Genomic DNA, 15,271 nt, shown 5'->3' with positions numbered 1-15,271 from the left:
TCACTGTTGCTTTCTCAAAATCAGTGGTGCAAAACGCCGATTTGCAAACAGCTGTGATTTTTGGATCCTGTCCAACACTTACATTGTATACGCGTAAAATCGCGCAGATTTGTTGTTGTCCTGTGGAATGTTTTGTAAAAGTGATAATTGGGCGAGGGAGATCATGTAAAACTGGGCGTAACCCACAAAAGCTAAATGCACCCGCACCCGTCCGCAGGTTGAATCCGTTTTTCCGCACTCCTGCTCTTGCTAATGCACTCTTCCGTTTGCGCAGTAACTTTTCACTCGGAGGATGTACTATCCAGTGGGCTGGCCCAAGCGGGTGGACCTGGCGATGCCTGGCGAGAGCGCCAGCATCCGGCACATCGGCTGCGACGCGGTCAAAATACTCGTGGCCGCCGTGGGCGATGACTTTCTGGGCATTTGGTACGCAAATCCACTCATTCCGATCGCCTACTTCCGGCGGACGGAGGAGTCCCTTCGTCAGTACGGGGCCAACCAGCTGATTGTATGGAAGCCGGACTCTCGGCAGCTTGCCCTGCTTACCGCATCCGGAGCCTTGCTGTTGTACCAACTGGACTTCGATGCCAACGGCAGTGGAATCCTGCAGCAGGTCGATCCGCCCGCCGCGAGCCTCAAACGGGATTCCGCCGAGCTTTTTATTAAAGAGAACATACCCCGGCTAAGCCTGCGCGAACTGTGCAGCGTTACTTTGGGCTCCGTCATCACCACTGTGTGCTGCATTAGCCTCAGCGAATTGCTCTTGGCCACCCAGTCGTGCGAGCTACTGCGCCTGCAGTGGACGGAACTGGAACACGCTGAGAACGATCTAGAGCTGCCAGCCCTATCTGCAATCAAGCTGCGCGACATTCCCTTCTACGTGCAGCAGCAGCCCCAGCAGTCGTCCGCCCGGAATGTGCCGCCCTTGAGCATGGACTCGTACGTGGCCTCGCTAGAATATTCGCCGTTCATCGGTGGCTGTGCAGCCGTCTTCAGCGACCAACGTGCCGCCTTCCTGATTGCCAACCATCTGAGATTTGAGACCGATCACATGCACGGCTTCTGGGTCCCGGATGTGGAGGATGCAAGTGTCTGCAGTGTCAATCACAAATTCCGACTGTTGGCTTATGGTCAAGAGAGCTCGGCGGTGAATGTGTACGCAATTGATGATGCCACCGGGGGATTGGAGTTTTCTCATCGCCTTATGCTCACAGAAAATGTACTCCCAGACAGTCTTGGATCGGTAAATGAGCTAAAGTGGAGCCCTGACGGCTGCGTCCTCGCAGTGAGTTGGAAAAATGGCGGCCTGTCTCTTTGGAGCACATTCGGGGCATTGCTAATGTCTACTCTGAGCTGGGATTTCGGCCTTAACGTAGATTTAGTTCGCCAAAATCCACTCAAGCTCCGTCGACTCGAATGGTCAACCGAGGGCTATCAGCTTTTCATGCTAAAACAGGAGCCGGAAAAATACAAAAGCAATGTGCTTCAGCTGCAGTTTGTGAAGAGCGTTTTGAGTATGAATCCCTGCATGACGACGAGCCCGCACATCCTATTGCAAGGTGACGACTGCCTGTATCTCAATCAGGGCAACAATCTGGAGCTAACTTATGCCGGTAGCCATGGAACGTTTCCATCGAGCGGCGTGGGCTCTGATGAGGGCATTTCCGGCGATGGTGACTGCCTGGAGTTAAAACAAAGTCCACACACAGGCAGCATTCTTACGGAGAGTAAGTATTGGACAGTATTGCAGCTGCCGCTGAACTACGCGGCCACAAACTGGCCAATCCGATATGCTGCTATCGATCCCGACGGACTTCACTTGGCGGTGGCTGGTCGCACTGGACTGGCGCACTATTCCCTAGTGACCCGGCGATGGAAGCTTTTTGGCAATGAGTCGCAGGAGAAGGACTTCGTTGTTTCCGGCGGACTACTCTGGTGGCATGGCTTTATAGTCATGGGCTGCTACTCGCTTCTGGACCGCACAGATGAGTTGCGTTGCTATCCGGCAGATTGCAAACTAGACAACCAATATGGACACAAGCTGCAGGTGCGAGCACCAGTTATTAGTCTGAACTCATTTCGACACCAGTTGATCGTACTCACTGCCGATGGAATAGTGAGCCTGTTTAATATGTCGAAAAAATCCGCCTACGCCCTGGATATTGAGTGCGCCTATGAATTGGACGTGAAGAGCATTTGCATCCACCCTGCATGCATTGTTAGTCTGACTGTGACTAACCTTAAGAATGAGCTAAAGCCCCAGGGACAGCTGGGTGGAGATCAGGCAGAGACTATCATCGTGAATGTGTGCGGCCGCATATTGATGATACAGCGCGACGCCGGCGAACAGGTATGTTTGACTGATACTAGACATATTAGAGATACAAATCATTTATACATTTAATCCGTGTAACGTTGGCTTCAAAAAGAGATAGGATTTATGGTTACCTTTTAAACTTCGCGGGCAATTACTACCATTTATTATATAAGATCTAATGCCAAAATCCATTTTTACCAAATAGGTACCAAACACCTTGCTGGCTACGTGCCTGGCTAGCTGCGTTGAGGTCTTCTGGCTGTCACACTCCCTGGAACGCTGTGCGATGCGTGACTGCCTTTGGCTTTACTCGGGGGCCCACGGAATGCGTGTATGGCTTCCAATTTTGCCGCCGGGAAGGGAGCGTCGCGAAGGAGAGCATGGCGGCGCCCAGCGTCTGCACAGTTTTATGTCAAAGAGAATCATGCTGAGCTTTCCGCTGAAGCTTTATCCGCTGGTCGTGCTCTTTGACAATGTGATCGTACTGGGGGTTGAGAACGAAAGCACACTTTACGCCAATGAGCAAGGCTCCCACTTCTCTCTACCGTTCGCCGTGATGGAACGCAAGTCGCAGATTTATCTGCACAAGGTACTTCGCCAGTTGATAAAGCGCAACCTGGGTTACTCTGCTTGGGAAATGGCACAGTCGTGTTGCTCGCTGCCATATTTCCCGCACGCTCTGGAACTGCTCCTACACGAGGTTCTTGAGGAAGAGGCTACCAGCAAACAGCCCATTCCGGATGCACAGCTGCCCAGTATTCTTGACTTTATAAGGGAGTTCCCTGTCTACTTGGAAACAATTGTTCAATGTGCCCGCAAAACGGAGATCGCCCTGTGGCCGTATCTATTTTCGATGGCTGGTAAGCCGAAGGACTTATTCCAGATGTGTTTGCAGTCGGAACAGCTAGACACGGCTGCGAGCTACTTGATAATCCTTCAGAATCTGGAACCCTCTGTTGTTAGCAAGCAATATGCCACCATGCTGCTGGACATAGCTTTGCAGCAGCGAAAGTGGGAGCTGGCTAAGGATTTGATCCGGTTCTTAAAAGCTATTGATCCAAATGAGATCGACTCACCGCGGTCGTCGATGGTGGTGAATGTGAAAATTGCTCCGCCTCCCCAGGTGAATACACAGCAGCAAGTGAATCAAAACGCGGATGCCTTTAACATGGTTCTGGGCCCAATTGCCAGAGAGAGAAGCTTCTCCACCACGGTGACTAGCAATCTGCCCAAAGATAAGCAGGCATCTGCAGCTTCAGGAGTTGCACCTGTGACCGAAAGCAGCAGTTCAGGTGCACCCTCGGTGGTGCGTCGGCGGTCCACTAAGCAGCGAGAGACGTTTTGCATCGATCTGATACTGCAGCGCCATGCTCGACAACTACTTCAGAACCACAAGCTAATGGATTTGGGCTACATGTGCGCTTATCTGGACTTTCACCTTGTCAGCTGGCTTTCGCAGGAATCGGAGCGGGCAGCCAAGTTGGATGATTTCGCCGGCGCTCTGCAGGTTCTACACGAGGAACTAGAGCTCCCCACTCCATTTCCGACTCCGGCAAAGGACGACTTTGCTCAGTTACGCGGCAGTCTTCGACCAACAGGAGGTGGATCTTCGCAGACGTCGGAATCTGGATATTTCAGCTTGGCCACGCCCAATGGAGCAGCAACACAGTCGCCCCAGTTGCAGCCAAGCATACGGGAAGAGGAGGAAGAACTGCAGCAGCCCATCTCCCTACCAATACTTAAGACGCGGTCTGGATCACAACTGTCGTTCGACAACTTTCGCTACCGCCGTCTGTACTCGCTTCCAGCATCGGAGGACGACCTAGCCGTGGATATGCTACCTCAAAAGCTGTCCATTAAGCTGCGTTACTTGTTGCAGCTGTTCATCGAGGCGAACTGCACGGACTATGCGTTGGTTCTTTCAATTTTGCTCCAGGATGCGGCTTCAATCTCTCGGATTGTAAACGGAATTATCCGGAGCGAATCGGTTCACACCTGTCGACGCACGGAATCTGCGCTCAAGCAATTAAGTCAGAGCACCTTTGAACACAGCGGATCTTTGTACCGGGGGTTTGTTCTCACCTTGCAGCCGCATGTTTACCTGCTAGAGCAGTACATACAGTCTTTGGGGGATGCCACCTGCTCGCAACTCCAAGATGCCGGCCCGGCCACCGAGCAGGGCGTGGACGTCTCCACTGGACTCCAGGGACAGCAGAACGAAGAGGGCGAGTTTGTGCCAAATTCGCAGCAAGCAAACGGAAACCAATGGACCATGGCGGACCTTAACACGAATCACCATCGGCTCACGCGGCACGCAAGTCTAGAGTCTAACGGGAACGCAGCGGTGGCTAGCGGTTCCTCTGCCCATTCAACGCCCACCCAGCCCCAACTGCTGCCGCAGAACAGCCGCGAGCGGGAGGGCTGTCGCCTCATGTAATGCGGTAGCCGTTAGCCGTAATCCGAGAGGCGTAATCCGTACTACACATACTCAGCGTAAGGACGTAGATACGTACTTTTTTGTAGATCCATGGGTTAAGCGTTTTGTTGCTGTAACTCGTTGTTAAAATTTTCCGTAAATTGTAAGCCAGCGTACACACTCACACAGGGTTAGGGAAAAGACCGGATGGAAACTCTCACGCAAACAACGAAGCGTCGCCGGCTAAACAAAACAAAAAAACCGTATGAAGCATACGCAACGTAATCCATAATTTAGTAGATGAAATTTGCTGCAATATTTGTTAATTAAAATTATACAAACAATATACTTAAATATACAAATCAAATACAATTATATTTTTACTAATAAATGAAACCATTTAACAAAAACCATCCCTTTGTTCTTTAAGAGCTCGTTCAGGTGTCAACTCCATTAAATTAATTTCACTGTTGAATAAGGATTTGATTAAAGAACCTACCAATCCACTATGGGAAATTTGACCCCTTTTTCTGGCCAAAACCCATTTTCTGAAAGTCGGAATATTAAAATAATATTTAGTGTACGCATTCATAATCGACCAATCTTTAGTGCTGCATACTGGAAATTTTAATAGATGGCGCCACAACAAAGAAATCAGCTGTTAAAAACAGCTGTTGCGCGTACAAAAATCAACAATCTGCTACGTTAAGTTTTTCTTCCCTTACAAAAGTTCTAATATCTTTGGAACCAAATCGTTAATTTCCATTCTGTAAAAAGTATTTTAATCAGTGGGCTTTTTATTAAGATTTTGCAACCTTCAATAGAAAAAAAAACTAGTGCTGTACCCGTAATTTAATAAAAATGTAAGTTGCCATACAAAAGCATTTTTTTTGATAATGACCTAACTTTGAATAGAGATTTAAAGTGATTGCAGCAGATTGCATTAATGAAATGTACCTCATGTTGTAGCTTATTTAATTCTTGTTCAGATTATTGTAATTTAAAAAGCCACTTTTACCGATTCTTGGAGAAATTATAGATTTTAAACTTAACCCTACTTTTTCAAATTCAGAGTAATCTCATGCTAAACGGGAGTTAAACAAGGCGGTTGGTGAATTGTTTTGTTATTTTTATTATTATTATTTTTGTAAACTTCTGTAAAATAATTTAGAATGCAAACACTATCACGAAATCAGTTGTTTTTGCTGAGATAAGAAAAAGCATACAAAATTATAGAAAGGCTTTACGAAAATAAATAATATAAATATAAGGGACGGTGCCACGCCCACAGTTTTTGGGGTACGTATAGATATGGTCTAGCGCAAATTAATGCAAACAAAAAAAACTGAAAATCTTTCTTCGTTCTGGAGTTATAATTTACAAAACATAGAAGGGGCGGTGCCACGCCCACAATTTTTGGTACCATTAAAGATATGGACTAGTGTAACTCCATGCAAAAAACACAAACTAAATATCTTTCCCCATTCTCGAATTATTAATTTAGGCCAGAAAAAGTGGTCAAATTTCCACATAGTGCAATCGTGAAATAAATAAAAGATAGAAAGATATTGCTTTAGTAAAAAGTGAACAAGAAGTAAAATTCAATTGCCAAATTATTTCGCATGGCTTTATGATAGGCCAACATTACTTCTTCCAACAGGCATCTGTCAGCTGATGCCGGACACCGGAAATGGTTCGTACTTTCAAGTTTCCTCAATTTTCTGGGGATCAATAGCCATGCCATTCACCCTCGGCGACTATTGTGACCTGGCAGGTTGACTCTGCGACAACGTCGGTTGTAATTTCTTGGCCCGCTGCTGCTGTAAAAGTTAATCGCTGTGACTGATTCATTACGTGCTCTGCTTGATTTGGTAATGCAGGTGGTAGTTAGGATAGAGCGAACACCGGAGAGCTGTCGCAGTCGAGTTTGTGTCCGTGTTGTATTGCGCTTTCGAAGTTTTCCCAGAAGTTTCCAGATTGGCAATTCACAGCAATCGAAACTCACATGCCCACTATAACTTCATACACCCAGGAAAACGGTCTTTCTATTTGTAATTCTGAACAGGGAGGTAGAAACTGTCGATCCTCTAAAATCATTCGAAATCAGTCAAAGGATTTGCTGTGTTTCCGAAACATACTCTTGATATACATATAATAATTGCACTTTTCCCCAGACTTCTAAACTAGCAAAGAATCGTAAACTTTCTCATTACAACATTTAAAACCTAAATGCTTAATTAGCTCATTTTGAAATTTGTAAAATTTCTATGGCTTCACGGGGAGAGTGGCGGTCGTTACAGAATAAAGAAGAGATTGTTCATTTTCGTCGTTCTTTTTACTTGGCAATCTACAAATTATATTAGAAAAAATTATTATTTAAATGAAAGAATTGTATTTTTTATTGTTAAATAAAAAAAAACCATATTTTTGTGGAGTGTGGAATCGGTCCGAGGATGGTGGACGCGGCAGGTTACAATAAAACCGTAAGTCTTACTGGGCGTAATCACTGTAATGTTACGATGCGGCAGGCAAAGTCGCAGAAGTTGTCTCTCAAAAGTCGAGGCACCTGGGGCGCAATATTTAAGTTGGGAAGCAGGAATCCGTGTTCAGCGCATCCTTCCGCATCCTGGAGGGCTGAAATACAACTATTGACGCTCCACCGACGCCTCGTCGGCCTACGTTCAGATGTGGTGGCGGTGGGCGCAGCGGCAGCACATAAATAAAAGCATCAACACCAGACACATTGCAAGTTGCAGCGGAAGTCGTCACCGTCACCGTCAAGTGCGCAGACTTCTTTGGAAAACGTGGCTGGCAGCAACCGTGGACAATAAGAACTGTAGTAATACCGCAGACATCGCAGCACCCAGCAGCAACAACAACGACAGCCACTAGAATGTAATCAACAACGCCACATGCGATGCTCGTCGTGCAGGAGCTTTCGGGGGCGTGGCAAGGGCGATAAGAGGCTGCCCGGTCAGTCAAGGGTTAAGGATACCCTCGATTGTTTAGAATTCGAGACTTTCCGCAAATCAACTAATGGTTAACTAATCTAAAAGATTAAACAGATTAGCTTGAATAAAATTTCAAAAATAATGTGCAAATTCTGTTAAGTTTATATTTAAGTTTACTTACTTATACTTAGTACAAACACTAAAACAGATTTAGCTTATCGATTCTTTTCTGCTTCTTTATACACCTTACTTTTGCGCCAAGCTTTATGGCGTAACTAGTGACATAAATTATTCTATATACATACATATGTATGTATGAAAAACCACTCAGAAGCTGATTTTCTCACAGTGCCGGTAGCAATGCTTCCTCGTTTATTGTGGTAACAACTTTTGCCAAATATCCGATGGAGATTGTAGTTGCCTTGGCGATTTTGATGAATTCCTCAATAAACACACTCACAAATGCATGGACGTGTGTGTGCCGTTATGCTCATATGCATGTGCAATTCAGTGCGTAGCTGCAACTCCAACTTGCAACGGCAGCCGGAGTTTATTGCAACTGTGGAAAGTATAGCCTTGTGGGATGAATGGCATGTAAGCTTGTTGCGGTTGCAATAAAAGTCTGCTCTAAGTCCTTCCACGTGGAAATGTGTTCTGACATTTTGGTAAGCGAATCAGTGGATTTCCGATGATCGGCTGGTAATGGAATTTATTGGAGAATTCCGTTTACGGAGGGCAGTATTAAAAGAAGGTCTTAATTATATACTAGTTATGTTTGGAATCCCCACCTATAAGGAAAGGGCTTTAAATACTTGCATCCCACACTAAAACCGAATTTCATAATATTCTAAGTCAAATTATTCAACTCAATAATTTAAAACGAGGCATTTCTAATTGATTGCACTTATGTACAACTTACAGGCATATTATCCTGCACATGCAATGAAATGGTTATACCGCACAATTTTAGCATTTTGCGGTAGAAATGTAAAGTTTCATAATGAGAGAATCGAACTATGTATATGGCATATTGATCGTTTCCATTGTAGAGCAATCAACATCCAGCATTTCCCAATTTTATTCAGAAAGCCATCTGAATATGCATGGGACGAAACGGCGCTATATTCAAGTACATTTCACTTGCATTTCAATTTTAGCTAACACACATTTTGTTTATTTATGTATCTTGGCACCCTGCGCGCTGTTGTTTGTAGCTACTCCTCTGGTAATTTCTGTTGTTATGCGGAAAGTTTTTGCAGGTTGGCTGGGGTGAAATTCGTTTTAAAAACAGAAAACTGAAAACAGTTTCATTAGCATAGATTAGGAGTCATTCAGACAAAACAACGGCTTGCATTTCAAATGAACTTTAAAACAGACTGACGCCCAGGATACATGACCCATCCTCATCCGCTCCATTTGGACTTCCTTCTGCTGAGCAGTTCAGGGAAGGAACATGGCAGTGCAAGTGCCGGTTTCTCCGCCAGCTGCAATGACGATTCCATCGAGTCCACTAGTTTTTGGTGTAAAAATTTCTAAATTGTACATCCATTGCATTTGCATTTTACAAGTAAATCCCCAACTGCCAATCTAATGCATGTTGTAAGCTCTTCCCGGACTCGATTCCTCCATCCGACCGTCTGTCTGTCTGTTTGTTTGTAGCCAGTCAAGCGTCTAACCATTCGCCCAGGAACCCGATCCCAGTCTGCCCCCGATCCTCGTGCCCATGCCGGCGCTTTTGTGTAAAATACTAAAAAGTCTGCACTTCTCCTTCGCTCCCCAGCTGTCAACTCCTGCGCAGCTTCAACTTTGAACCAACACGAGGCGGAGAGCCGACCAAAAAGCATAATAAAAGTGCCAGGACCAGAGCCCCGGCTAACTTTTCGCCCCAAAATCACGGAATCAACTTACTCTGCAGTCCATTGCGGGCATCGGAGTTCCATCTCCAACCCCAATACAACTCCATCTGCAGTTTTGTTTCTGTTGTTGTCCCTACATCGTTAGCTGCATTGAAGTTCGTCCTGGCCTCGGCTCGTCCATCCTTTGACCCCCGGAGGCTGCTCCGTTCCCGGAGCCGGCGTTCGAATGGCTTTTTGTGAGCATGAATAGATAAATATGCTGAGCAGTAGCACCAACTGGAAGGTGCTGGCTCCCGGTCTTGTTCAGTCTTCTCCCGCCTGTTCTATACCCTTAGCAGTGGATATATTGATTTTAGTCAAAAGTTTGCACCGTCTCTCCGTCTGTCCGTATGTCCATCCATATGTCAGTGTTATAGCTAATTGCGTGAATCTTTCCCAAAGTCTTTCAATAGTAATACAAATATAATAGGAAAGAAATATTAGTTTCGATGTTTCTAATCATTAAATTTTCGGTATACTCGTAAGCCTGTTTTGTGACAAGAATAATTTGGGTTTTAATTTGATTAAAATCATGTACATATATAGTCACCTGATTGTTATTTATACTATATAAAATAATATTTTCGCTGCTTTTCATCATTTATTACTCGGAATAGATAGGTATTTTTAAAATGCATAATTCTTGCAAGGGTATATAAGCTTCGGCTTGCCGAAGACAGCTTTCTTTTTTGTTTTCAAAGAAATCATCCTGGGCATCTGATAGTCTGCGGAATTTGAAAACCTCAAACTTTCTGGACCACAGTGAGAAATATTTAAACAGGCTTTAATATATACGAGTATAAAATAAATTGCAAGCAAAAAGATTAAACACATAATTTTTATTATTTATTTTTATAATTTAAACGGAGTTAAACGATTTTATTGATGTTACCGCCGACAGGAGAAGTTAGTAGAAGTAGAGAAGTAAATCAATCATATATTATATATATCAATCAAGTTAGTAAAGCGCATACTAGAACATTCCAGTTAATTTTTAATCCGATTTGCGCCCTTAAGTAAAGTAGTAAAAACAACTATCTTTTACCTATCCAAAGTAGAATAACGATTGGCTGGAGAGATTTTTCTTCTTCAAGAATGCAGTTTGAATCCAGGGGAATCTTGACGTGTATGTAACTTTCTTGCAGTGCTTGAGTTATCACTTCGTTGGGTCGAGGGGCAGGGTCGTTGTGTGGAGGTGTCTAAAGCTGTCCATCGCAACTGTCGAATTTTATTTATTTCGCTAAGGCCAAAAGCTCACAATAGAAACGTTAATGGCGACGTCCGGCCCCAGGCAGGGATCCATGGGTGTCCGTAACGGAGTTTCCGTTGCTTCCTCAAGGTGGTGGCCCCAATTCCTGTCCCACCCAACCCGGTGGACTGCACATTACCACCTAGCGTATGGATGGATAGTAGAATGGAGGGCAGGGGGTGCATGTGTGGTTTACCCTGTTCCCCGCACAAAAGAATTGCCAAAGTTTTCGTTGTTGTTTCTACCACAGCCCCTCCTCCGTCTCGCATGATTATATGTGCGTGTGCGTGTGCGTGTGCCTTGTAAATGTTAATGCCTTGTGCCCTGCTCACCTACAACGTACCGCTGTCCTTGCGAGGAAGTGGGAAAGGTGAGTGCTCCGGCACCCGAGCAGCGTTTTATCACGTGTCAGCAGCAGCATTGACGTTGACTTGGCTCGTTTTCTTCCGTACGCCCCTTGGCAGGATCTGCAACCTAAACCAGAGATGGAGATGGAGATGGACACGTGAGGAATGAGCCAGCTCATGTAAATCACAGAGGGAAATGCCACGATTTTTCCCCAGCTTGATGACAAACGGGTTTTTACAAATCATTTGGCATTTTAGTTTATTGTGCTCTGGGGTGCGAGTTTGCTTCATTACACCTTGCAAGTTTGTGCTAAAACTAACGTAATGAGGAATAAACAGTTGTTATATTTCGTAATAATAAAGGTTGTGCCTAAACAAATTAAATGAAAACTTTAATCATAAATGTATAACTTCCTTATGTATACTTTAGCTTTAACCCGCAAATAGGAGCACAACTAGACATATTTGTCATAAAACAAGATCTTATAATAGTATGGGGTATCTGGTAGCCACGGCTTTCGGCTAGAGGCTGCCACCAAGTGACCTCTTGAACCAATAGGTAAGCTAACCGAAATCAGGGGCATCTCCACCACTAAGTAACGTAAGGCCAAACGTAATGTGACGTGATCCGGACATTAAAAGCAGAAGTACTTGGCAGGAGTATGAGGAGAACGACCCGCCGCACTGCTTTTTCTGTCATTCAGGTGCAAAGTTTACCTCATTAATTCATTAATCAATGTGTCTGCGCCGTGGCCCTTGCGTTTGGATGGGAGTGCGTGGGCGGGGGCAGGTGCGGGAGATGTGCGTGTGAGCAAGTGCGTCAGCTTTGTTTTGGCACTTTCGGGCAAGCAGCACCTGTACATAATGGCCTTTGTTCTACGCCTCGGCGGTGGGTGGCGGGTGGCGGGTGGTGTGGAAATGGTAGTGGGAAGTGGGTGGAGCTGCTTACGCCTCGTTGCACACCCAAAAACGAGAGTTGCAGGAGGAGGAGGGGAGAATAGCATGACTGCAAAATCTCGAATGAAGATTTATGCTTGCTCCAGTTTCCTTTCACCATTAGCCATAGAACACCCTACTCCTCCCGCTTTTCGTCAATCATCTCCGTTTGCTAGTTTCGTATTCGTTTTCGAATCCGATTTCATGGCTTTTACACGCGCGTTTGGCCAAAGAAGGCGAGGGGAACTAGGGCGAAATTTATGCAACTCACTTCCGTGGGAACTAAAAACCCATTTACGCAATACAACATCACAAAAACTTAATTTCCTGCGCCATTCTGGCGAGTCCGGCCAGCCAGTCTCCCCCAGAAAGCCACCTCCTTCGTGTCCCGCAACATATGCCGAAGATCTTTAACTTGCCGGGGGTGGCAAGTGGGATGAGTGGGTGGAACTATGACTGGGTAGATAAACTGCAATTTCGTTGCACCACCTGCAAACTGCTTAAGTTTACGAAAAACAGCGTCAGTTATGGCCCGAGCAATAAGCTCCATCCTGCTTCATCACCCCGCCTGTATTTCGCACACGTCGTTGTACCCCAGAAAATTGCACCCTTTACGAGCCTCTTTGGGTATCAGTGTATTGCTGGGAGTCACTGCATCAGGATCGGAGGGGATGCTGGAGCGCATAACACTTAAACCACATAGCAGCGGGCCATGAAGACAAAGTAACCAAAGTAGCTAGCATGCCACAATGAAGTTACCAATAGAACGGCTAAGTGGAGCACTTCTAATGAGAGCTGATCCTTGGCCATCTCAAATTGCACTATTCTAACTATAATTATTGTTAATAATAATTTATATAAGGTTATAATCAATTACATATCGTATGTATATGAATAGTTGTTCTAAACAAAACTCTTTTGAAAATACCTGATAAAAATAATATATTATTTTCTAAAAATATCTAAATAAAACCATTGACACACTAACAAGAGTAATTAACCAAAACCCTGGGCTTAAGAAACATTTGGTCGCCTGGTTGCAGTTGAGATGGCGGAAAAGTATGCAGTGGCTTTTGGGTGTGCGCTTTTCTAAAGATCGTTTATTGCAGAAATATGCATATTTTTATTAGTCTCGACTTGCATAAATTCAGGCGTTATTGCACTTTACGAACAGCTGCTGTCCTACACTATGCACCCCGCATGCAGGTGGCTGGCATGTAATGTCAGTAATGCATCCATGCTTGGATGGGGGGCAGGACTTGTCATCGCACTTGGAAGGCATAGATTTGGGCATGCCCTGGCTTGATACCGAGGTATCCCTGCTGCACCTGTCCCGGCCGCACCTAAATACCTCTTCGTCCTTAGGCCCTCGCACAAGGCTTTTGTCGAAAATTTCTGTCACTTGGAATACCTGGCTCCACCCAGTCGTTCCTCGATGATGTTTGGCAGGCTGCTTTGAAATTTAGATTTTTATTACTTGTGCGCGGGAATGGGTAGATGCTGATGATGAGAGTGCTGATATTGGCTTTCGTCTATTAGAAATGCACAGTTCGGCATTATTTGGCGTATAAACTGTGGAAATATGTTAAAATTTCGGTTGGTAAATTCCCAAGTGTCCAGGTAATAGGGTGTGTCGTGGCTACCATAAAAAGGGTTAATGGCTATAGAAATGCGAGACTTGTCAGCTGAAATTGCTGGGACAATTATTGAAATTCTTTTTGGTGTTGTTTCCGGGCCCATCCTGTTGATATTGCCACTCGAATCGAATGTGACAGCATTTCACTTTTTATTTCTCTTTCTGCTGCATAATTTCCACCCTTTTTCACCCCCTGCTAAGTGTTGGCTTACAAATGTGGCACGCTTTTAGGCTCGCATTATGCCAAGTGTTTGAGTGAGTTTCCAGTGCACTGCTGTGTTGGGTTAGAATATCCCAACACCCATTTGAACGTACACCCACGCACCTGTGGTTGCAAAGTTCCGTGCCAACTTCATCAAGGGATCGAAAAGTGTTAGGCAAATGAGATTTGATAGTTTGCGGGGTGTCGACGAGGTAGCTGGAGGTGATTTGGTTGGGAGAAATTGGATTGTAAGGGCATTCATGGAAAGGTTTTCTAACTGAATCGCCTTTAAATTCTTCTAATTTAATGTTCCTCACAACGCATTTGATTGGCCTGAGCTCATTAAGTATACGCACTGCTGGCAATTTGCCAAGCCGACACATAACTACGGTTCTCTCTGCCCAGTGGGATTTCGATGTTTTGTGCACATAATTCCATTGAAAACCATTTTATGCAATCGAATATTGTTTTCGACAAAAAAATAAAGCATTGCTTAATGATCATAAAAAGTTGGTGAAAAAATGGCGAACGATTGCAGATTATATATCGCAAATAATGAGACGCCCGCCCAAAGCCGACACCCTGAGCTTAAATCCCTTTCACATTAAACGCTTTTTAATTCGATTTTTTACGATTTCTATTCTACCGTTGTTTGTTTGCGTCTTTGGGGGTAATTTTTTTTTGTTTATTGGCATCCCCGCTTCGAAATCCGAAAATCATTGTCCTGCCATTGAAAATAATTTAATATGCAAATTATTATAAATGCGCATCACTATGCAGAGTAATATTAATAACTACTACTGTCCAGCCAAAGCAAAACCAGGCAAAAAGGACTTAAACTGATTTTACACAGGGCCAAAACCAACCACAATCGATAAATCGTTGCGGCTGGAAAGGCGTGCTGAATGGATAAATAAATAAACAAAATCGCTCACTACTCGAAATTTGAGCTGTTTATATCGCTGCATATACACACACTTTTTATGCACTTTAGCGATAATTGTTTAAATACTCTCAGGGTTTGGTCAGAAAGTTGACAAACTCTACGTCGCACTGGTTCACTCCCGTTTTTCACTTTGTTTGTTGACACAGTTTAAGTGGCCATGGCAAATGTGCAAATGCGTGTTTTAAATGGTTAATTAATAGAAATGGTTTATGAGCTGAAAAGCGAGTTTACCTTTGGCAGTCTGGCCAAATAATAGAGTGCGACAAACTGAGAGCTCGTAAATTGATAAGCCTTATTTATATAGCTGAAGGATTTTCGCCAAAACCCTTAACTTTTGAATAATTATTATATAATACCATTTGTATTTGTTTGCAAA

At 44.5% G+C, this 15,271-nt stretch overlaps 1 protein-coding gene across 1 annotated transcript; it reads left to right on the top strand.

The window, feature by feature from the left end:
• The first annotated feature begins 41 nt into the window (after positions 1-41).
• Positions 42-5,089, top strand: LOC122615665 (guanine nucleotide exchange factor subunit Rich). The gene is made up of 3 exons (XM_043790711.1): positions 42-217; positions 275-2,350; positions 2,523-5,089. The coding sequence occupies exons 2-3, from the start codon at positions 293-295 to the stop codon at positions 4,752-4,754; spliced, it is 4,290 nt and encodes a 1,429-aa protein (XP_043646646.1). The 5' UTR covers positions 42-217; positions 275-292; the 3' UTR covers positions 4,755-5,089.
• The last annotated feature ends 10,182 nt before the right edge of the window (positions 5,090-15,271 follow it).

Source organism: Drosophila teissieri, chromosome 3L (assembly GCF_016746235.2).
Source record: "Drosophila teissieri strain GT53w chromosome 3L, Prin_Dtei_1.1, whole genome shotgun sequence".
Taxonomy (NCBI): Eukaryota; Metazoa; Arthropoda; class Insecta; order Diptera; family Drosophilidae; genus Drosophila; species Drosophila teissieri.
Note: the sequence above shows the minus strand (reverse complement) of the source record. Positions and strands in the feature narration are given on the sequence as shown.